Genomic DNA, 22,748 nt, shown 5'->3' with positions numbered 1-22,748 from the left:
GCCTGTCACACCTGCACCACCCCTGTGACACCTGCAGCACTCCTGTCACACCTGCACCACTCCTGTCACACCTGGGGACAGCAGCACTGGCTGTGCCTGTGATACCTGCACCTGCACCACCCCTGTGACACCTGCACCACCCCTGTGACATCTGCGCCACTCCTGTCACACCTGCACCACTCCTGTTCACACCTGTGCCACCTCTGTGACATCTGCACCACTCCTGTCACACCCTGGGGACAGCAGCACTGGCTGTGCCTGTGACATCTGCACCACCGCTGTCACACCTGTGCCAACCCTGTGACACCTGCACCACCTCTGTCACACCAGTGCCACCCTTGTCACATCTGCACCACCCCTGTCACATCTGCACCACCCTTGTCACACCAGTGCCACCCTTGTCACACCTGCACCACCTCTGGCCCCCTCACTCCCCACCAGCTCCTCCTGGCCGAGGGAAGCAGAGCGTCTCTTTGGGAAGATGGAGAACATCCTCCTTGTCTCTTGGGCGTGGGCAGGGGCACGGCTGTGCCCGGGGACTGTCCCCAGTGTCACCAATGCCACCCACACGTCCCAGACCAGGGCACCACACCCAGCAGGGCACGTCCTGAGACCTGCTGCCCAACAGAAGGAACCAAACGTGAGCCAGGAGTCCCACGAGTGCCCAGCGCCACTGGCAGGGCAGAAATCCCCTCGGGAATGCCACCCCAGAGCTGGGGGAGCAGCAAAAACCCCTGGCTCCTGAAACCAATGCTGACCTTAACCCCAAATCATAAACCCAGTCAGGGATGTAAAGATGGAGCTGCAAATCAGCAGCTATTAAAACCAGAAAGAATCGCAGTTATTGATTTCTGCTCCAAGAGAAGCCCCCTCCTCCTCTCTCTTTTATTAGAGAAAAGTGGAAATTAAAATTAAATTGCTCTCAGCCGTTTTACACTTGGTGCCAAAGCAGAGGAGGACTGAGACCTCCAGAAAATATGTGGGCTTTGCCTTCGTATTTAATAATGGAACCGAGGCAATTTTCCTTCCTGGATCCAAAAGCTTGCCAAGGAAATGCGGATCCCAGGTCGGGAATGGTTCACACACGACATTTCCTGGGAAAACAGCCACGGTGACACGTCCAGGGATTGGCAGCCCCACCAAGCCCTGAGGTCCTGGAGTGTTTTTCCCCGGGAGATTTAAGGTTACAGATATAATTAGGCCGGCGTGGCTGATACAGGATGTCTGATTTCAAAGTAAAATCCGAGTGTTATCCATAATGTTATGCAAAGCACCATAGCAACAGCGAGGAGCCTTCGAAGAAATGCTAATGAGGGGAGAAATGCTAATGAGGGGAGAAATGCTAATGAGGGGAGCTGTTCCGCACAGCCCGGCCTGGCCAAGCGAAAACAAACACCCCCGCTTAAAATTCCTGACAAGAACTCACACGTTCCCGCTTCGGAAAAACCCCAGTGCCAGAAATTCCTTATCAAAGCACCCCGGATCTGCCTTTGGAACAGACCCCCCAGACCCCTCAGGGCTGCTGGAAACTCATGGAAGGGCTGGGATGTCCATCCGGGGGCTGGGATGTCCATCCAGTGGGGCTGGGATGTCCATCCAGGAGGTTGGGATGTCCATCCGGGGGCTGGGATGTCCATCCGGGGGCTGGGATGTCCATCCGGGGGCTGGGATGTCCATCCGGGGGCTGGGATATCCATCCAGGGGGCTGGGATGTCCATCCAGGGGATTGGGATGTCCATCCAGTGGGGCTGGGATGTCCATCCAGGGGGCTGGGATGTCCATCCGGGGGCTGGGATGTCCATCCAGGGGCTGGGATGTCCATCCAGGGGGCTGGGATATCCATCCAGGGGGCTGGGATGTCCATCCAGGGGTCTGGGATGTCCATCCAGGGGGTTGGGATGTCCATCCGGGGGCTGGGATGTCCATCCAGGGGATTGGGATGTCCATCCAGGGGGCTGGGATGTCCATCCAGGGGATTGGGATGTCCATCCAGGGGTCTGGGATGTCCATCCAGGGGGCTGGGATGTCCATCCAGGGGGCTGGGATGTCCATCCAGGGGGCTGGGATGTCCATCCAGGGGGTTGGGATGTCCATCCAGGGGATTGGGATGTCCATCCGGGGGATTGGGATGTCCATCCGGGGGGTTGGGATGGGATGTTCATCCAGGGGAGCTGGGATGTCCATCCAGGGGGGGCTGGGATGTCCATCCAGGGGTCTGGGATGTCCATCCAGGGGCTGGGATGTTCATCCAGGGGATGTGGAACCTGCCCCAGCACACAGAGCCAGGGCGCAGAGCACAGGGAAACTTGGCAAAGGTGGGAATGAAGCCCCCGAGCCCCACACCGAGAGGATTTGCTGAAGAGCACAGAAGAGGAGCATGAAAAGGAAAGGGTTAAATCACAGAACCTGCTGAGCTGGAGGAGATCCATCCATGGGGACCGCGAGCCCTGCACAGTCCCCCTTTTCTAAGAGCATTTCCAAACTCTCGGGCCCCATCAGCCGTGGGACAGAACCACCCCAAACACAAGATTTTACCAATTCAGTGACCCCAGTCCTCTGCTTTGTGCTCCAGATGAAGACAAGGAAAGAATAATTCAGCGAATTCTTGGATAAACCAAACTGGTACGGACAAACTCAGCCTAATGAGCTTCAAAAAATCTCATTAAAAGGCTGAATGGAGGCAGTGCAGGGCTGCAGAGTCCTGAGCAGCTACCAGAGCCTGGGAGAAGCTTTGCCAGCAAGGAGAGCACGGGAGGAGCCAGGGAACGCCGGCTCATCTCCAGTGCCCACGGAAATGCTGCTCAGGGGAGCAGGGGTGTGAGAGCGCCTGGAGGAGGAGGAGGTGAGCCTGGCCAGCAGGTTCTGTAGGAAGGGACCGTGGCAGCTCAGCAGCTCCAGCTGGGTTTAGCCCAGCTCCCAGCACAGCTCAGCTGAGCTGGGCTCAAATCTGCCTTCAGCTGGGCACACGGTGTCTGCAAAACCCTGCTGCTGCTCTGCTCGCCTGGACACCGTGGCCTGCCGCTGGGCAGGGCTGCGACACCACAACCTGAGACGGGAACCCTGAAACCATCCCAAAAATGGAAAAAATAGCCTGGAAACTGGGCAAAACCACCCAGGAACGAGTTCAGAAATGTCTTTTCCCTCCCCAAAGCCACCGGAGCTTGATTCAGCCAAGTCTGAAAGCCCCAGGTGTAGCAGAGCTGTCCAAGGTACAGTTACAGGCAAACCAACCCTTAACGGGTGTTATCCTAAGGAAAGGGAATTCCACCGTGCCGCTCCACTTTAATTCCACACTTTCCATTTATTTAGACAGCTGACACCTTGAAATAAATGCAAATAAATGCCAGTTTCCCGAGGCACACCTCCCATTCCTGATCCTCTCGCTGTGGCCTCAGCTCCACTGGAAATTCTGGGATTTAGCAGCTGCCTTTAATATTTTCCGAGCATGACAGAAACAGAGCAGGAGGGAATGAGCGGAGCGACAGCAGCACATGGAGAGTTTCAGGCCAGCTTTCGGATGACACATTAAATCCAGACACTGGTTCATTCAAAGCGGGGTTCAACATTATAATCTATAAATCAGTATTTGCTTTACAAAACGTAATGGAAAATGCTAATAGGATTTACTTGTGAAATGAAATTGGATTACACCTTATCTATTTTAACTTGATTTGGTGGAGCATTCCTTCAGCACCAACCAGCTGCTTCAGTGGTTCCTTTTCTGCCCCCCTCCTCCTCCTTTTGGAATTCAGGCGGATCCTCGGGCCACCGTTTCTCGAAGGGAAATTAGGGAGGACAGACATCAGTTAGGCAGAAAATGTAGATTATGGCGCATCGAGCGGTGTAGCGAAGCCGTTGGAGCCCTGACACGTGTGCGGAGCTCCGTGGTTGTGCAGGGCTGGAAGCTGCCCAGCCCGGAAAGGAGAATTTCACACAGAGATTTAAACCTGATCATTTTCCTTGTCTCTGCCCGCGTGGCTGAGCAGCCGCTCCGTGCCGTGAACATCCGCGTGCCAGCACCGCCCTGCGCCGGGAGCGGAGCCAGGGAACGGCACCAGGAGGGGAGACATGGAATGGCACCGGGAATGGAGCCATGGAATGGCACCAGGAGTGGAGATATGGAATGGCACCAGGAGTGGAGTTATGGAATGGCACCGGGAATGGAGTTATGGAATGGCACCAGGAGGGGAATTATGGAGTGGCACCAGGAATGGAGCCATGGAATGGCACCAGGAATAAACCATGGAATGGCACCAGGAGTGGAGATATGGAATGGCACCAGGAGTGGAGTTATGGAATGGCACCGGGAATGGAGTTATGGAATGGCACCAGGAGGGGAATTATGGAGTGGCACCAGGAGTGGAGCCATGGAATGGCACCAGGAATAAACCATGGAATGGCACCAGGAGTGGAGATATGGAATGGCACCAGGAGTGGAGTTATGGAATGGCACCAGGAGGGGAGACATGGAGCGGCACCGGGAATGGAGATATGGATTGGCACCAGGAATAAACCATGGAATGGCACGAGGAGTGGAGTTATGGAATGGCACCAGGAGTGAAATTATGGAATGGCACCAGGAGTGGAGTTATGGAGTGGCACCGGGAACGGAGTTATGGAATGGCACCAGGAGGGGAGTTATGGATTGGCACCAGGAGTGGAGTTATGGAGTGGCACCAGGAGTGAAATTATGGAATGGCACCAGGAGTGGAGTCATGGAATGGCACCAGGAATAAACCATGGAATGGCAGCAGGAGTGGAGCCATGGATTGGCACCAGGAATAAACCATGGAATGGCACCAGGAATAAACCATGGAGTGGAACCAGGAATTTAACCATGGAGTGTCACCAGGAACAGAACCATGGAATGTCACTAGGAGTGTGTGGGGGCAGCAGCAAAGAACTCACAGAACTGTTTAGGTTGGAAAAGCCCTCCAAGATATCAAGTCCAACCTTCCCCCAGCACGGCCAAGGCCACCACTGGCCCGCATCCACAGGCACCAAATAAAAGGATGGAATTCCTGGGGAGAAAGCCTTGCTCTTCCCGGTTTGTTATGGAAACAACACATCTCTTTGAAGAACCAGGACAGAACCTTTGACAAAGGAATCTGCCCAGCCAGAGGAGCCGAGGGCTGCCTCTCGATTTCTATCACTAAGAACATTCCAGATTTACACTCAGAAATGAACTCACTGCGAGTTCCTCACGCACAGCGCCTGCAGGAGGATGGTGCCAGCGCTCCGGCTCGGTGCTCAGCTGCTGGGACGCGTCCCCAGCCCAGCGGGGCTGTGGGAGCTGACGGGGACAAACCGGCCACGTGCACACGCTGGCACAGCTGCAGCCACAGCCCAGCTCCGCTGCTGCCACGAGATTCCCACCCCCTCCTTCTGTTTAAATAACTTGGGAGAAGTTATTAAAAAAAAAAAAAAAAAAAAAAAAGAAATCGCTCTGCGTATTCCCAGTGCAGACGTAGAAGTTTGCCTGAGTCTGACACGACATCAGTGCATCCACGCTCTGGCCAAGGACACTGCCAGCACTGGGACCAAGAGCGGCTCTGGGACGTTGGTTTTGACCCTTTATTTGTCAGTAATCACCCGGCTGGGTGGCTGAGCAGCCCAGGGCACGTTTCTGCTGCTCTCAGGCTGGTGTGTGACACCCAGGGCTGCAGCCAGGCCTGAGCACCCCGCCTCGGGGCAGCTCCTGGGGAGGAACGGACCTGCAGAGCATCACCACAGCTGTGGCTTTGGCCACCCAAGCTCCCACCCAGGCTGGGGCTTGTGCACCTCTAGGTCTTGTCTTGGGAGGCAAGAGAGAGTCCCTGTGTTCACCACGTGCACTGGGGTTGTTAAACGAGGCAAAGATCACAAACACCTCTGAGCAGGATGAGCCTCTCCCTTGCTCCGGCAGCTGCTCTGCCCCCTGCTAAAACCCCGATGCGGAATAACGCAGGCGATGTTTGCTCTGCTAAACCCAGGCTGAGCTCCCTGCTGGGACTGTGTGACATCAAAGGCCGCCTGGGGATCGGCTCCTGCGGAGATGTCACCCCAAAACACCCAGGGCAGGCCTGGCCGGGGTCTGCACAAGGGTTCTTTACAGGGAGAACCTACTGACCCAACAGAAAGGGAGCTCCTTCCCCAGACACCAGCCAGTGTTCTCCCTCCCACACAGCCCTGTGCTCGCAGCTCTGCCGGCTCCCAGGAGCCCAGCAAAGCCCAGGGGGTGCAGGCACAGCAGGGAGGGCAAAGCAGCAGCGAGAGCAGCCCCAGAGCCTGCTCTGTCCTTGTGACCGAGGGCCACCGCCTGTCACACCGAGCCTGGCATTGCAGCCAGCCCCAGGGCACTGCCCTGGCACCCAGAGACATCCAGCTCCTGCAGAGCTGTCACTGCACTGTCCCCACGTGCCCAAGGAATGCTGGAGCACCATCCAGCTCCTCCAGAGGTGTCACTGCACTGTCCCCACGTGCCCAAGTGACCCCAGAGCACCATCCAGCTCCTCCAGAGCTGTCACTGCACTGTCCCCATGTGCCCAAGTGACCCCAGAGCACCATCCAGCTCCTCCAGAGCTGTCACTGCACTGTCCCCATGTGCCCAAGGAATGCTGGAGCACCACCCAGCTCCTCCAGAGTTGTCACTGCACTGTCCCCACATCCCCAAGGAGCCCTGGTGCCATGTGAATGAGAAGATCTGGGCAGCGGTGACGGCCCCAGGTGACAGCAGTGACCCCACAGTGACAGGGGACGAGGAGCTTTGCTGCCCACAGCAGCTGGCCCGAGGTCCCTGGGGGAGACACAGCTCTGACATCTCATATTTGTGACCAGCAAAGCTGCCGCAGCGGCTCCAAAACCAGGAGCAAATTACACGCTGCGTAATTGAAGTTAACCAAGGAAAATTGCTAGAATGAACAACAGAAGTTGTTGACATTGTCTTGCCTGTGTTTTCACACGTGTCGGAGGGAAACATTTCACATCAGGCTGAGTGCTAAATCAGATTCGGCCCCGAGCTGAGAGCCCCTCCCTGGTGCGGAATTCCAGCGGGTCAGCCCTGCTGGTGTCACCCGGGGCCCCGCAGGCCCCTCTGCCTGCCGTGGGACTGCTCCACACCCTGCTGCCTCCCTGCAGCGGCTCCCACTCCCACGGAGACCGCTCCCCAGCCAGTGACACCAGCAGCTTCTCCCCTCGTGTCACCCATAGCACCACGACAGGACAAACCAGGGAGGGCTCAGCCCAGCACCCGCAGCGGCCAGAGCCCGCCCGGAGCATCACCCACGAACCAGAGCCCGCACCTGGAGCTCGCCGTGGCCCCCGTGGCGACGCCCGGGTGGCCAGAGCGCAGCTCCCGCAGGCCCTGGGACAAGCACAGCAGCTGCGCTTCGCTGCTCCAGACTCTCCTTCTCAAACAAACGGCTGCACTTACAGTTCACTGTGACTTTTACTTTCTTCACGTCTGGGACGGAGACATCGTTTTCTGCGCTGCACTCGTACTCCCCAGCCTGGTCTCGGGTAATTCCGTAGATGTCCAGGTACTGCCCGCTCTCGAAGGGCTTGGCTGGAACGAGACCACGGCAGAGAGAAGTTACTGCAGGCTCGGCACTGCGGTAAACGCGGATTGCAAAGCGGGCTTTTCGCAAACGTTACGGTGAAATCTGTGTGAAGGGTTTACTGGATTAATCCAGTTTCTTTTATCACTAACAGGGTTTAGAAGTGGTGATGTGATGAACGTGTATATTTTTGGGGGGGTTGTAGCATAGTGTTAAAAGTAAAGACTGATTTTGTAACATCTAAACCGGAGGATGGAGGGAGTCCTCCCGCATTCCTGAGTTATCCAGATGAAGAGAGCAGTGAACCAAAGCTCCAAGAAGGAATTTATTTAAACCTGTGCTATCAGAGAATGAGAGACTGAATGGAACCACTGGCAGATTGATCTGCAAGATAAAATAGTGAGGGGGGAGTTGAAACTGAACGAAGAAATTCAAACTCAAGAGGAATGTTTGAACCATGCTTCGGGTCTATTGAATATGTAACACAGTGATCCTTTTAAACCTCTGCTCTGAATGCCAGGTCACCCGGCCATAACTGATATTTTGCTTTATTTCTGTCTCCTAATGGTCTTTTTATTAAACTCTTTATATTTTACCGAGAAAGTGAACCTTGTTTTTCACAGCGCTGAACACCTGAAATTCCACATCTGCCCAGCAGCCAGGGATTTTAACACACAGCCAAGGGAACCCCAGCTCCAAGGTGAGCTGGAACCCCTCCGGCTCCTGGAGCTGACCAAAGGTCCTCTCCTGACCAGTCTCACAGCAAAGCTCGACAAGCCCGAGATACACAGAGCAGTTTGTACCCGGTGGGTGTCACAGGACAGAGCAGCTGTGGCTGAGCTGGGTCCCTGCGGCGTCCCAGGCCAGGCTGGACACCGGGAGCAGCCTGGGCCGGGGGAGGTGTCCCTGCCGTGGCAGGGGGGGCACTGGGTGAGCTTTAAATCCCTTCCAGCCCCAAGCAGCCCAGCACTCCCCGACTCGTGCCCTCAAAGCTGCAGCAGCCCCGAGCGTTGATGGTTTCCTGCCCCGCGGGGTGGAGCAGGGCCAGGGCTCAGGGACAGCTGTGGGGACCAGAGCCGCTCCTGGAGCAGCTGGTCCCAGCTCCAGGATCCAGTAATTAACATCTGTCCTTGGCCACAGAACCCACAGGAGGGGGGTCCTGGTGTCACACAGGATTGGGACCCTGGTGCCACACAGCACTGGGACCCTGGTGCCACACAGCACTGGGATCCTGGTGTCACACTGCAGTGGATTCTGGTGTCACACTGCAGTGGGATCCGGGTGTCACATTGCAGTGGGATCTCGGTGTCACACTGCAGTGGATCCTGGTGTCACACAGGAATGGGATCTCGGTGTCACACAGGGTTGGGATCTCAGTGTCACACTGCAGTGGATCCTGGTGTTACACAGCAGTGGGATCCTGGTGTCACACAGGATTGGGATCCTGGTGTCACACAGCAGTGGGATCCGGGTGTCACACAGGATTGGGATCCTGGTGTCACACAGCAGTGGGATCCTGGTGTCACACTGCAGTGGGATCCTGGTGTCACACTGCAGTGGATCTCAGTGTCACACTGCAGTGCGATCTCAGTGTCACACAGCAGTGGGATCTCAGTGTTACACAGGACTGGGATCTCAGTGTCACACAGCAGTGGGGTCTCGGTGTCACACAGGAGTGAGGACAGTCCGTGGGTGATTCCCAGGGCGGGCACAGATTTCCCTGCTTGGAGGTGACTGAGATCCAAACCGGAACACTGGTGTTTGTGTCTGCTCTGTGCCCTGGGACATTCAGGAATTGCTCCCACCAGCAGCACTGACCCAGCTCCGCGCTGCCCTGTGTTTGTCCCCACCTGACACAAGGCACGGGCGTTCCTCACCCCCGAAATCCTGGCCCCTGGGAGCCTTTCTCTGGCTGTTCCCTCCTGTGTGAACAGGAACGGGGCTGAGCAGCTCCTCTCTGATCAGAGACCCCACAGAACACAACTGCTCTGCCGTGGGGGGAACACCTCCCCAGAAACATCTGCTCCCTGTCTGGGGCTTAGCGAGGACAGAGAAACAAGCCAGAAACTTCTTCCTAAAACTTCAGCTTTAAAACCATCCGTAAGCAGGAGATGGAGGATGTTAAGAGTTCTCTCTTTGTACACACGCAAAGCCCTGGAAATCTGATAATAATTCCTGTCAGTTCAGGATTTGCAGCCTGGAAATCCAGGTTTGAAGCACTCGTACTCCACCGAAGCCCTTCTCATTCCTGTCCTGGCTCCGGGGCAGGAGGAGCCCAATCTCCGCCAGCAGCTGCCTCAGACCCAGCTGGGTTTGCTTCTTGGGATTTAGGGAGACTTTTCTAAATCCCTTTTGCTTCTCCCTCAAAGAGCAGGAGTGTTCTGCAGTGGTGGACGGAATGAACACCGAGTGTCCCGGTGCCAAGGATCTGCCTCCCATCCCACATGGAAAATCTGCCTTTATTCCCAGTCTGGAGCCCTGCTCCTCCAGACGCAGGCCTGTCCCTACACCCTGCTCATCCCCCTGCTTTGGGAAAATTGCTGAGCAGGAATGATGGAGATAAAACTGTGAGAGCTGGGAAGAACGGGAAAATATGAAACTGCAAGCAAACAGGGATCCCCAGAATCCTGGAATGGATTGGGTTGGAAGGGATCTAAGATCCCATCTCATTCCACTGTGCCATGGGCAGGGACAGCTCCCACTGTCCCAGGCTGCTCCAAGTCCAATGTCCAACCTGGCCTTGGGCACTGCCAGGGATCCCTGGATCCAGAGATCCAGACACAGCTGCTCTGGGAATTCCTGTGCCAGGGCCTCAGAGCACAGAATTCCATCCCAGTGTCTGATCCAAAGTCACCCTCCTTCACCTTAAATCCACTGCCCTGTGTGCCGTCACTGCCTCCCCGTCCCATCCCATCCCATCCCATCCCATCCCATCCCATCCCACCCCATCCCATCCCGTTCCTTCTGCAGCTGGGGGAAACTCCCCTCAGGAAACCTTTGTAAAAAACAACGTGGAAAAGAATTTTGCTGCACAGCACCCGGATTTTAGCAAGGAGGAACGTTTTATCAGGAGATCCCCGAGATTTGCTGCTGCTGCCAGCAGAGCTTTTCCCAAGCATCGGTGGGACACGGCTGGAGTGGGGTTCCCGGCAGGGCTTCATCCTTTAGCATTCTGCCTTCGTTCCTAAACTATCGATGCTGCACTTTGCCGGGAAATGTCAGAACAAAATAAGTAATACCTGCAATTTATTCGGGTGACATTTCAACAATACAGATTTGGAGATTACAACCCGCGGCCCGACGCTGTTACGCTGAGTGGGGAGATTTGGCGGATTTACATAATGGGGCCGTGTGATGAATATTTATATAACGCCTGCATTTACATAATCACTGCAAGTTAAACGTGCGCAATAAAGATTCCAGGCCAATAATTTACGGACTAAGTTTAAAAATCACCTTGAAATGCGTTTTATTTTTATTCCGGCGAAAGGTTCAATTTATCTCTTGTTCAGAAAAATTGAATCCGACCTCATGCGAGTCGAGGCTGTGTTGATGTAAATCGTGATCACATCCCGGAATTAGTCTACATTGAGTCATTTGTATTCAGAGATTTCAGTTCCTTATCTTTTAGCAGCAGCTTTGACAAACAATTTGAGAATATTCTAAATATGCTTCGTTAATATAATTTAGTGCTGGATGGGAGACGCTGCCTGCCTGGGAGCCTCATTAGTGCCGCTGGGAATTACGGCGAGGACGGGCAGAAATTAGCAAGTGCAGATGAAGCCGATGCGTGGAGGGAGGCGAGGAGCTGCAGACGGAATATCAACCACGGCACAAAGCCAGGGTTCTCTCTCTCCTGCATTTCCTGGTTTTAGGAAGCCCGGGCTGTGTCTGTGAGCAGGGCTGCGGTGCCCTTTGTGCCTGTCGGCGCCTGAGCACGGAGCTGCCGGCCTGGCACGGGAACATCCTGCTGCCTTTGGGGCGCTCCCTGCCACAACAGCCTTGCTGCCAGCACATCTGACAGGATTCCTGAGCTAGGAGTCATTGGAGCCTGTGTTCCCCCCCTCCAGAGCCAGCTGTGTCTGTGAATCCCCAGGGGACACCCAGGGCACGTCCCAAGGCGCAGAATCCCAGGATCACTGGGGATGGAAGTGTCCAGGGCCGGCTTGGATGGGGCTTGGAGCAAGGAACACAACCAGGGGGTCACTGAGAGCCCTCCTGATTCCCTGCATTAATTTCCACAGTTTAATTTGGGCTGGAAAGCCCCTCCGAGCCCTCGGAGCCCAGCTGTCCCCCAGAACTGCCAAGGCCACCACTGACCACGTCCCCAAGTGCCACCTCTTCACTTTCCTGAGCTGCAGATGAGGATGCTCTGCCTCCCCCTCAGCCCCTGCTGCAGCCTGAGTGCAATCACTCTCCTCTCCTCCAGGAACACCACCCCAGCTCCTTTCTGCAGCCACTCAAATGCTTTAAGCCATTAATCCAAAGTACCACCAGGGTTTCCAATAAAATTTTATTTGACATTTAGTTAAAATCCATTTTCTGCTACAACTGAATTTTTCCTCCAGTCCCTTGATGGACACTTCAAGCCCAATTCATTGTCATTGTTTTAAAGGTCAAAAGTGAGGGTTTTTTCCCAGATCTCGCTTTGTAAAGCCAACTGTTCCTCAGGATGATGAGAGGCAGCGGCAGCCCACGGAACCCTTCTTGCCTGTAATTACACGGATTTTGTACGGCTTGGGGGAGCAAAGAAATCCCTCACTGCAAAGCCGGTTCTGGCTGCAGAGTCCCGGCGAGAGAACCAGTGCAGAACAGGCTCCAGCCCTGCCTGGGACAGAGCTGGGACAGGGCGGGGAGCAGCTCCTCTCAGGAGCACCAGATCCTCATTCCCAGAGCAGCGATCTCCCCACAGCCCCTGCTTCTTTTTGTACTACTACATTTGTATTTTTAATATTCCTAGTAAAGAACTGTTATTCCTATTCCCATGTCTTTGCCCAAAAGCCCCTTTATTTAAAAATTATAATAATTATAATTATAATAATTCAGAGGAAGGGGGTTTACATTCTCCATCCTAAGAGAGGCTCCTCCCTTCCCTAGCAGACACCTGCCTTTCCAAAACCAAGACAAATGTCCTTGGAAACTGTATAAATATGAGCTTTGTAAGTAAAGAATGGGGTTTCCTACATGAAAAAAACCCGAGTCCTGTTACTCCGGTTTTTCTGAGTTTTTATAGCCTTTTGATTTTCATAAATGGAGTCAGATCTTTTTAGTTATTGTACAATATTAAGAGCAGTTTTCTACCTTTTCCCACAGATGTAACATAAACAAATCCTTTGTTTTTCATTCCCTGTCCTTTGTTTGCACATTTCTAACCTGAAAACAATTGTAACTGACAGTTGGTTTAGCCACTTGGCTGAGGGGTGAAAAACCCCAGAAGCCAATCTTCTGCTAGACCCACAGATGTATAAAAAGTAAGAAATAAAACAAAGAGGCTCTCTCTCCGCTGGATTTCAGCTTTTGGGCTGGATGGAGAAACCTCTGCTCTGTGAAACCTCTTGTCTGCGTGTGGCTGCTTTGTGTGTCTCGGTGACAGAGTCCCATCTATTTATTGCTCTGCCACGGCCCCAGCCCGGGTTTCCCCGCGCCCCCCGTGCCCCGGCACTCACCGGAGGGGGAGATGTGTCTCCAGGAGATGGAGGGCTCCGGTTTCCCCGTGGCCAGGCACACCAGGGTGACGTTGCTGCCCTCGTTCACGGTGATGTCGCTGGAGATCCGGAATATCTTGGGAGACACTGCAAAGAGACAGGGACAGAGGCGTCAGGGGAGCAGCTGCCTGGGTCACCATCAGGGGTAGAGCACAGGCAGGGCTGGGAGGGAAGCTGCACAGCCCCGTTTGGGGGAGCGCAGCCCCCTCCATCACATTGCAGGAGCTCGGCCCTGGATTCCAAACACCACAGCCAAAAAGCAGCAGTTTCCCCTGTTTGTGCAAAGCGGGAGCTGCAGGAGAGCTCCCGGGAAGATGGATGCTCCTGCTTAAGGGAAGGCTGAGCTTGCTCCTGGCAGTCTGCAAAGAAGACAAAATTCGGTTTTTCTGGTACTTGTAAGAATTAATGATGCTGTTCCAGCCACTCCATGTGCACCTGGAGAGTCTGAGATGCTCACGGAAAGGTTAAAACACATTTATTTTGTTGTTTCCTCTTGCTTTGGGGCTCGTCCATTCTCCTGACACAAGAGCTGTCCAGATGGAGCTTTTCTCTCCCAAATGTCTCCCTGGTTTTGCTGTCCCAGCCCAAATCCGTCCCGAACCTGTGCCTGTACATCCGCTCGGGGGCTGGAGCAGGGGCTGTACTCCCTCAGCACAGCTGGGGCTGGGTGCTTTGGGGTCTCCCCTTGCTGATGTTCTCCAGCCCTTTCCCTGACCCTTTCCCTGATTTGGGGTCAGACAGACTTTAACAAGCTGGGAATTCTCATTCCCAGTGCTTGTGCCTCTGCCTTTGTGAGCAAAGCCATTAAAACTCTGTGGGGAGAATTTCTAATTAGCAGAGGAGCTCTGTCCATGGGAGAGGGGTGGGGAAGGCTGATCCCAGTTTCTCTTCTCCAAAATCCCAAACACCTTAAGAGTTTTGGGCTGCCTCCCCGCCTCACAAAGCTGATTCAATGTTTTTCCCAATTTCCTAACGAGGCAGTGAGCACAGCGGGGGGAGAGCAGATGCTGCTCTCGGCAGCTCCACTGTCCCTTTCCTCTGGAATTAACCGTGTCCAACCCACCTGTGCCAGTGCTCCTGCAGCTCTGACCGAGAGCTGGAGTCAACAAAACATTCCAGCACATTCCTGAGCCTCCTGCCCCTGGGAGCCCCAGGATGCTGTGGAATTCCTCCCATTTTACAAATTTCCTGATGCGGCTGCCGCAGGGACTGACACAGGCAGGAGGCTCCAGCTCTTGGCACACAGGAGGAATTTACTCCTCCAAAGATATTTTTTACTCCTTCCTGTGAGTGCCAGCGCTGAACATTTTCACCCAAAGGACGAATCAACTCCATCAATTCTCCTGCAGCTGTTTGGAGCCTTGGGATGGGAGAGCCCAACCCCAGTTGCATCCAACAGCTGCCTGGCACTGCTGGATCGTGGAACTGTGCGATCCCAGACTGGGCTGGGGCTTGGGGGGACCTCAAATCCCCTCCAGTGCCCCCCTGCCATGGCAGGGACAGCTCCCACTGCCCCAGGCTGCTCCAGCCCGGCCTTGGGCACTGCCAGGGATCCAGGGACAGCCACAGCTGCTCTGGGCACCCTGTGCCAGGGCCTCAACACCCTCAGGAACAATTCCTGATTCCCAATCTCCCACCCATCCCTGCCCTCTGGCACTGGGGTCCATTCCCTGTCCCTCCATCCTTGTCCCCAGCCCCTCTGCAGCTCTCCCAGCTGGGCTCCAGCCCAGCACAGGCTGTCAGACAGGCACAAACCCTCTCCAGCTGCTGCTGAAGCCGCCAAGATCTGATCCACAAGAAACCTGCAGGCTTTTGTTACATTTTGGGGCTTCCCGTCAGGAGCTTCCCAGTCTTTCTGAGGGGAGATTGGAGCCGTGACATGGTAGAAGGTGGAGAATTTTCCAGACTTACAGAGCGCAGATTAAGTGATTTCCTGTTAAGTATGAGCTTTGTTCCGTTCCTAATTGACTGGGCTCTTCTTTAATCTGGGCTTTACAGCGAGGAAATTAAATCAAACCTCGTTGAAGATGTCTGGAAGTCTCGTTACAATGACACTGAGCAGGTCACAGCATCCATGCATTTCCAGAATAGAATTAGAAAATAAATGAATCTGAGAGGTCCATTAATTAAAACAACCCCCAAATAAGCGCAGAGCTGCAGCCCTGCTGCACAATGTAATCCTGTCAAATGACAGAGGTGGCACAATCTGATCTGGGGCTCGTGGCAAATGGTGGATGTTATTATTGCCAGCGATTTCCTAGGAAGATCATCCTTCCCAGGATAGAAATTGGCTTCCATTGCATTTCTGGAGCCTCACAGCCTGAGACAAATCAGGATTTCTGCTGTATCAGTACGCTGCTAATTTTTCTGCTATTTACTGGCTGATAGGGATCATTACATTCGAATCACTTAAAAAATCTGTGGAATTTAGTAATTACGGCTCAAATATACGTGCAGCATCAGAATGGAATGTTAATATTTATTAAGAATTAAAAATGTGTTTGTTTTGTGTCTGTATTTCTTCCCACACTTCTAAAGACTCTGGTCTAGGAGCAGATCTGGCATTTAAAATCTGCTCTGCTGAGCTTGGAGTGCACACTTAAACCCGTCACAGAGCTACTCCCCACTTCAGCAGCTCTTGCCTCCCACCCAGATCACGTGGAGCTGTGAAGGTCAGGGGGAAAAAATTAAATAAAGCAGCAAATAAGCATTTATTCAGTAAATGGATTAACGCAGGGCCGAAGAAATGAGATCATAAACAAGGATGAAAGAGGAATTAAACTCCCGAGTAAATTTGGTGCAGGGGGTCCGAGATGGAAAGTGCTTTGCAGTAATCTGGCTTTTTCTTTTCTAACGTTTAAATTAAAACGTTAATTTAATGTTAGCATTTTAAAGAGATCCCTTCCCTTTTTGCACAATGTTTTTAATTCAAACCTTCCCCTTTTTGGCCAGGGCGTGTGACCAGAGGCCTGGGGAGCTGAGAGAACGTTCAGCCGTGAGAAAAGGAGGCTCGGGAGAGCCCCGGGATCCTCTCATTCGGGATTTGCCCGCGAGGCAGGTGGAGAACCCTTGCTGAACACGGCCCGGTGCGCTGGGAGAGGGTTTGGAGCTGGTGGTCAGGGAGGTCCTGGCTGGGCCGACACCTCCCACAATTCCACCATTCCGCAATTCCACCGTTCCGCGATTCCACCATTCCACAACTCCACCATTCCGCAATTCCACCATTCCGCAATTCCACCATTCCACAATTCCACCATTCCGCGATTCCACCATTCCACAATTCCACCATTCCGCAATTCCACCATTCCGCGATTCTGCAATTCCATGATTCTGCAATTCTGCAATTCTGCATTTCTGAAATTCCACAATTCCACAGCTCTACAGTTCCACAGTTCTAGAATTCCATAATTCCGCAATTCCGCAATTCGACAATTCTGCGATTCTGCAATTCTGAAATTCCACAATTCCACAATTCTACACTTTCACAATTCTGAAATTCCACAATTCTAGAATTCCCTAATCCCACAAATCCACAGTTCCACAGTTCTGCAATTCTGCAATTCCAGAATTATGAAATTCCACAATTCCGAAATTCCACAATTCCCCGATTCTGCGATCCTGCAATCCCACAATTACATGATCCTGAAATTCTACAATTCTGCAGTTCTACAATTCCAAAATTCTGCAATTCTGCAATTCTGAAATTTTGCAGTTCTGCAATTCCACAATTCCACAATTCCGAAATCCCACAGTTCCACCATTCTGCAATTCCCTGATTTCACAACTCCCCAATTTCACAACTCCCCAATTCCACAACTCCCCAATTCCACAACTCCCCAATTCCACAACTCCGCCGTTCCTCCGGCGCACCCCTGGCAGCAGCAGGCTGTGCCCACGGCCGTGGGGGTCCCTCCCCTCCCTGCCGGCCCCGAGGGCAGCAGTGGCACCCTGGGGACCTCTGGGGACACTCTGGGGATGCTCTGGGGACCTCTGGAGACCTCTGGGACCCTCTGGAGACCTCTGGGACCCTCTGGGGACCTCTGGGGACCCTCTGGGACCCTCTGGGACCCTCTGAGGGCCACTCTGGGACCCCTGAGGACCTCTGGGGACACTCTGGGGACCTCTGAGGACACTCTGGGACCCTCTGGGGACCTCTGGGGACACTCTGGGACCCTCTGGGGACCTCTGGGACCTTCTGGGGACCTCTGGGGACACTCTGGGGACACTCTGGAGACCTCTGGGACCCTCTAAGGACCTCTGGGGGCACTCTGGGACACTCTGGGACCCTCTGGGACCCTCTGGGACGCTCTGGGACTCTCTGGAGACACTCTGGGGACACTCTGGGACACTCTGGGACACTCTGGGGATGCTCTCGGACCCTCTGGGGACACTCTGGGGACCCTGCCAGGGATCCTGCCAGGCTGAGCTGCCGATGGCTGCTGAGAGCAGCAGTGAGCCCCGTGCTCCTCGGGGGACAGCAGAAAGCACCCCCAGCTCTCCCTGCATCGATCCCCTCAAGCTGGGGAACAGCTGGGAGTCACTGCCAGCACACAGGAAATTGATTCCTGCTCCTCTCCTCATGGCTTGGCCGTAACGATTAGTATTTTATGACAAATCCATGGAAGAATTAAAACGTGCTGATGAGGGTGGTCAAAGGCAGGGCTGAGCTCGGTTCCCACTCACCGAGAATCCGCAGCTTGCAGTCCCCACGTCCCCCCGCAGCTGGGAGCCTTCCCTGCACGACCCAACCCGCCCTGCCTCACCTGGGAATTCCAGTCTGGCAAGAGAACCCCAAATTCCCGTTCCTTCCTCCTCCTGTTCCCCCCACTCCAATCAGAAGGACAAAGCAGCTTGTGCCTGGAGAGCCACACACGGCCAGAACAGTCAAATCCTGGGATTATGGAATCATTAGGGTTGGAAAAGAGCTCTGAGAACATCGCTTCTGACCACCACTTTGAGCGGAAAAAAAACCAGGGAAAACACAACTGTTAATCAAAGGAAGGATTGAAGGAAGAAAACAAAACCAGCACGGGATGCAATGGAACGGTTAAATATAGCTAAAATGGTTCAGAATGCCAGGATTGCAGAGAATCCCCTGGACTCTGCAAGGCTCACTCTGCCAGGTGAAAGTCCCGTGCTGCAAAATCCAGAATTGCCATAAAGGATCTGCTTGGAATGTCCCCAGAAACAGGGAACCACTGCAGGGGTGAAAACACCCCGAATGCCAACAAGAGTGACTCACGTGGTGAAATTCCAGAATCCCAGAATGGGTTGGGTGTGAGGGACCCCAAATTCCACCCAGTGCCACCCCTGCCATGGTGGGTGCTCCAGCCCGGCCTGGGGCACTGCCAGGGATCCAGGGGCAGCCACAGCTGCTCTGGGCACCCTGTGCCAGGGAATGCCACCCTCCCAGGGGACAATTCCCAATTCCCAATCTCCCATCCAGCCCTGCCCTCTGGCACTGGGATCCATTCCCTGTGTCCTGTCCCTCCATCCCTGGTAAAATAAATCCTCCAGCTCCCCGCCAAACCCAGGCACTGTTTTCATCCTCAGCCCTGGAAGCAGCAGCGATCCCCTAAACACTGACTGCCACGCCCCAAATCCCCGATTTTAAACTAAAACCAACCCTAAGCACGTCCAAAAATGATTTCCAACAAGCTCCTTCGTGTATCTGCACATCTTGCGTCCCAGGTATCGATCATAAAAAAGATAATTGCGCTTTTTAAGCTAGTAAAATTATTTATCAATATCTACTGAAAATTGCTCTGTTTTTTTATGCTTTTTATTTTGTTTTTCATTTCACGCCCAGATGAGCTCACTATTTACGGAGCTGGGAAGTGCCCCTGTCACCCTGGGTTTTCTGAGTTTTTTAAAGCCTTTTGATTGTTCATAAAATGGAGTCAGACTTTTTAGCTTCTGTACAATATTAGGAGCAGGTTTTGCCTTTTCTCACACGTGTAACATAAACAAATCCTTTGTTTTTCATTCCCTGTCCTTTGTTTGCACATTTCTAACCTGAAAACAATTGTAACTGACAGTTGGTCTGGCCATTGGGCTGGGAGGTGAAAACTCCAGAAGCCAATCCACAGCCAGACCCACAAATGTATAAAAAGTAAGAAATAACCAGGCAGAGGGGCTCTGGGCTTGGCTCAGCCTTGGGCTCTCTCGGAGGAACGTCTCTGCCCTGCAAATCTCTCGTCTCTGTGTGGTTGCTTGGCGTGTCCCAGTCACATGCCCCCGCCACAAACACCATTTCCAGAGTGTCTTGAACACAGGTTTCAAATCAGGAGAGCTTCTCCAGCAGGATCCCCAGCCTGTGCTGGCACCAGCCTCCCCTCCGACAATCAGTCACCAGCGGGGAAAGCTCCCAACACTTCTGCTGTTGCATTTCCATGATTAGTTCCTCCAGGCACTTTGATTGAAGAGCGTCGCCTAAAGGTCTCCACCTCCTCCTAATTGAACACAATTTGTCTCAAACGCAGCGGCTTTGGCAAAGTGGGGCTGAGGAAATAAAGGATGGGTGGGCTGGGAAGAGAAATGGTTTGATCTCGAGCCTCCATTTATCTCCAGCTCTTGTCAGTGGCGAGGCGTGACAAAAGGTCTCTCACGAGCGGCACTTTGCCAAGTGTGGATGAATCTTTTCCCCCTCTGACATCCGTGGCAGTGTGACCATAATCTCTGTAAATTAACGGAATATTGTCGGCGCTCAGAATTGTGTTTTCACCTCCTTTCTGTGGTCGGTTTATTTGAGAGCAATTTGAAGACATTGTCAGAGCATGAGGGGAGAAGGAATGATCCTGTCTGGGAATTCTGCGCCCTCGGGATGAGATCTGTGCCTGTGGGCTGTGCCTTTCTACCCTTCCAGCTGTCCCGGGGGGGACATTCCCGTGCCACAGAGCCCCGGGAGCAGGAGGTGCTGCTCAGCTCTTCCCACCCCCTGGAAAATCTTCCAGACGCTCCACAAGCTCCTTTCAGCGAGCAGCGCTCTGCAATCAAAGCTCTGCCAGCTGTCTAATCATGGAAATGGAGCCAAAAAGTTATAAAGGGCAAAAATAATTATAAATAAAAAAGCCACCTCCTGGCGGCTGGAGCCAAAGCCGTCCCAGCTGGGCACTGATTGCTGGCGGAGCAGGGCCCATGGTTGGAGCTCGTTAACACCCAGGGGTGGGACAGGGCTCTGGAAAAGCAGGGGTGGCTTCCATTCATCCCCGGGAAAGAGATGAGTTATTCCATTATTTCCTGGGCACTGGCACAGCCTGCCCAGAGAAGCTGTGGCTGCCCCTGGAAGTGCCCAAGGCCAGGCTGGACGGGGCTGAAGGAGTGATCATAAATATGAAACCAGAAGGATGATCATAAATATGAAACCAGTCCAAGGTTAAAATAGTACGAGATTTTATCTGGTTCAAACCAGTGCTGCCCTGGATTTTATAACCAGCAGAGTGATCACTGAGGCAAGAGAAGAAGGGAAGAGTTTGCCCGGGATAACAAAAGGACATCCTGGTGTGAGAGGACGAACATTTGTCAGTTAAAACAGTGAATGAACCATCTGAACACCTCTAGAACCTCCCTGTCCCAGCAGGTTCCTGGAGATCTCTGTGAGCAGGGAGTTGCAGAGGCCGATGAAATACCGGGAAAACGCCATAAAAATCCCGGCGCAGGGATCCCTGCCGTGGGTGAGGCTCCACCCGAGCCGTCCCCAGCTGCTCCCTGCTCCTGCAGAAGGTGTCAACGAGCTGCTGTTATCACCTAAGGACACACACATTATCCCCTAAAACCCCGCTGTTCCCCTTTCCGGAGCAGAGCCTCCATCCTACAAGGTTCCATTTCCCTCCGGCAGCAGCAGCACCGCTGTTTGCTCAGCCAGAAAAGCAATAAAGTGTAATAATTCAAAATAAACTCACGTTTCCCTTTCTTTGTCCTCGCGGACAGAGGAAGAGCTGCACCCAAGGTGTGCAGGCCGCTGGCTGCTGAAGGGGCTGTGCAAGTTTAGAGCCGGAAAATCATGGAGTTATGGAATTTCCTGAGCTGGAGGCGTCCTCAAGGATCGTCAGCCCCAGCCCTGGCCCTGCACAGAGCCCCCAGTGATCCCACCCCGTGCTCCTGGAGCTCTGGCAGCCCTGGGGAGCCTGGGCAGTGCCAGCACCCTCGGGGGGAAGAACCTTTCCCAAAATCCAACCCAAACCTGCCCTGGCCCAGCTCCAGCCATCCCTGTGTCCCAGGGGTTGGATGGTCCCTGTGTCCCAGGGGTTGGATCGTCCCTGTGTCCCAGGGGTTGGATCTCCCCTGTGTCCCAGGGGTTGGATGGTCCCTGTGTCCCAGGGGTTGGATCTCCCCTGTGCTGCCCCTCGGGAGGAACTGGCACCCTCAGGCAGGGCTGTACATCTCTTAAACACCAATTCCAACGGGATTTTCACTGAAGGGTTTCTGCCACACGGGAGGTGCCTTGAAAAGAATTGCAGACTAGGGAATTAGAGGCAAAACCTCATCACTGCTCCTAACGGGCAAAATGAGAATATTAGAGGGTTGTGACAGGTAAACAGTGATATACCTGTTGCTGCTCGTGCTGTCACAGGAACTAAATAAAAGAGCTGTAATGGTTGGAGATGATTTCCTGTAACTCTGCTTTTTTCCTTTTGGAGGATTCTCCAGGTTCAGTCTCTCTCCAGCGAGCCTGACTGACAGATTTACATCGAATTCCCAAGATAGTTATTAAAATAATTTCCCTTGACAGTTCTCTGGCTGCATCACTCCCCCTTCTCTGTATCCCAGCCATATGGCTCTGCTAACTTCCCGTTTTCAGCGTTTTGCTCTGATGTGAAAAACAATTCCTGGTCCTTCCCTCCCGGAGAGCACAGAGCCATGGAATATTGGGATCCATGGAATACCAGGGAGGTGTATTCCCCGGTACCTGAGCCGCTGCAGGCTGTTCCCCCCTGCACCCCGAGTTCCTGACACTCATTCCCTCGGCAATGTCGGGAACAAGCTCTGCGCTCCCGGGGAGGATGAACAATTCACGGGAAACCCCTACAGATATGAATGCTTAGCTGAAGGTTCGCTAGAAATGAAAGCAAGTTCTGATATAGGAGAATAAAAATTGTTTAAGTTAGGGATTGCTGAGTTAGTTGTTGCTAGAGAAAGGCTGAGTTGGAAGGAAATTTTATGGATTAGAACAAAGGAGAAGTCGTCTACAAACAAAAACCACGTTTTTACCGAGTAAAGAGAAGAACCATAGGCAAACAAAAACATGTTTTTACCAAGTAGATAAAAGGTCTAAGGATTTCCCACTGCAAGAAAACAGAAAAACAGCTTCAAGCTTAAAATGTAACAGACTAACTTATGTGATTGGATAGTACCGCCCATAGTACGGTAACGACAGCAGCCGCGATGGGCTGTGGGTAAATGTAAAGGAATTGCGCTCGATGCTGATCTGTTGTTACGTATGAAGAAGCGCAGTAAAGAAAAACATTGAATGCATTGTAACCAGAACTAGGGCGTCTTCAGGCTCTGG

The 22,748-nt window shown here is 53.3% G+C and overlaps 1 protein-coding gene across 3 annotated transcripts in view; it reads right to left on the bottom strand.

Moving 5' to 3' along the window:
* The window catches only part of NEGR1 (neuronal growth regulator 1), a 199,534-nt gene that overhangs the window by 69,743 nt on the left and 107,043 nt on the right, over nucleotides 1-22,748 (bottom strand). For all 3 annotated transcript variants that reach the window (XR_009208130.1, XM_040073481.2, XM_040073482.2), the window contains exons 3-4: nucleotides 13,202-13,327; nucleotides 7,412-7,543 (exon numbers count right to left, since the gene is read on the bottom strand). Coding sequence is in view for 2 of the 3 variants with exons in the window: in XM_040073481.2 (XP_039929415.1) it covers nucleotides 7,412-7,543; nucleotides 13,202-13,327 (258 nt within the window). In the remaining variant the exon portion in view is untranslated. The remainder of the gene's footprint in view (nucleotides 1-7,411; nucleotides 7,544-13,201; nucleotides 13,328-22,748) is intronic.

The sequence above is a fragment of the Hirundo rustica genome, chromosome 9, assembly GCF_015227805.2.
Source record: "Hirundo rustica isolate bHirRus1 chromosome 9, bHirRus1.pri.v3, whole genome shotgun sequence".
Lineage (NCBI taxonomy): Eukaryota > Metazoa > Chordata > Aves > Passeriformes > Hirundinidae > Hirundo > Hirundo rustica.
The sequence above is the reverse complement of the archived record's forward strand: the minus strand, read 5'-3'. Positions and strand labels throughout refer to the sequence as shown.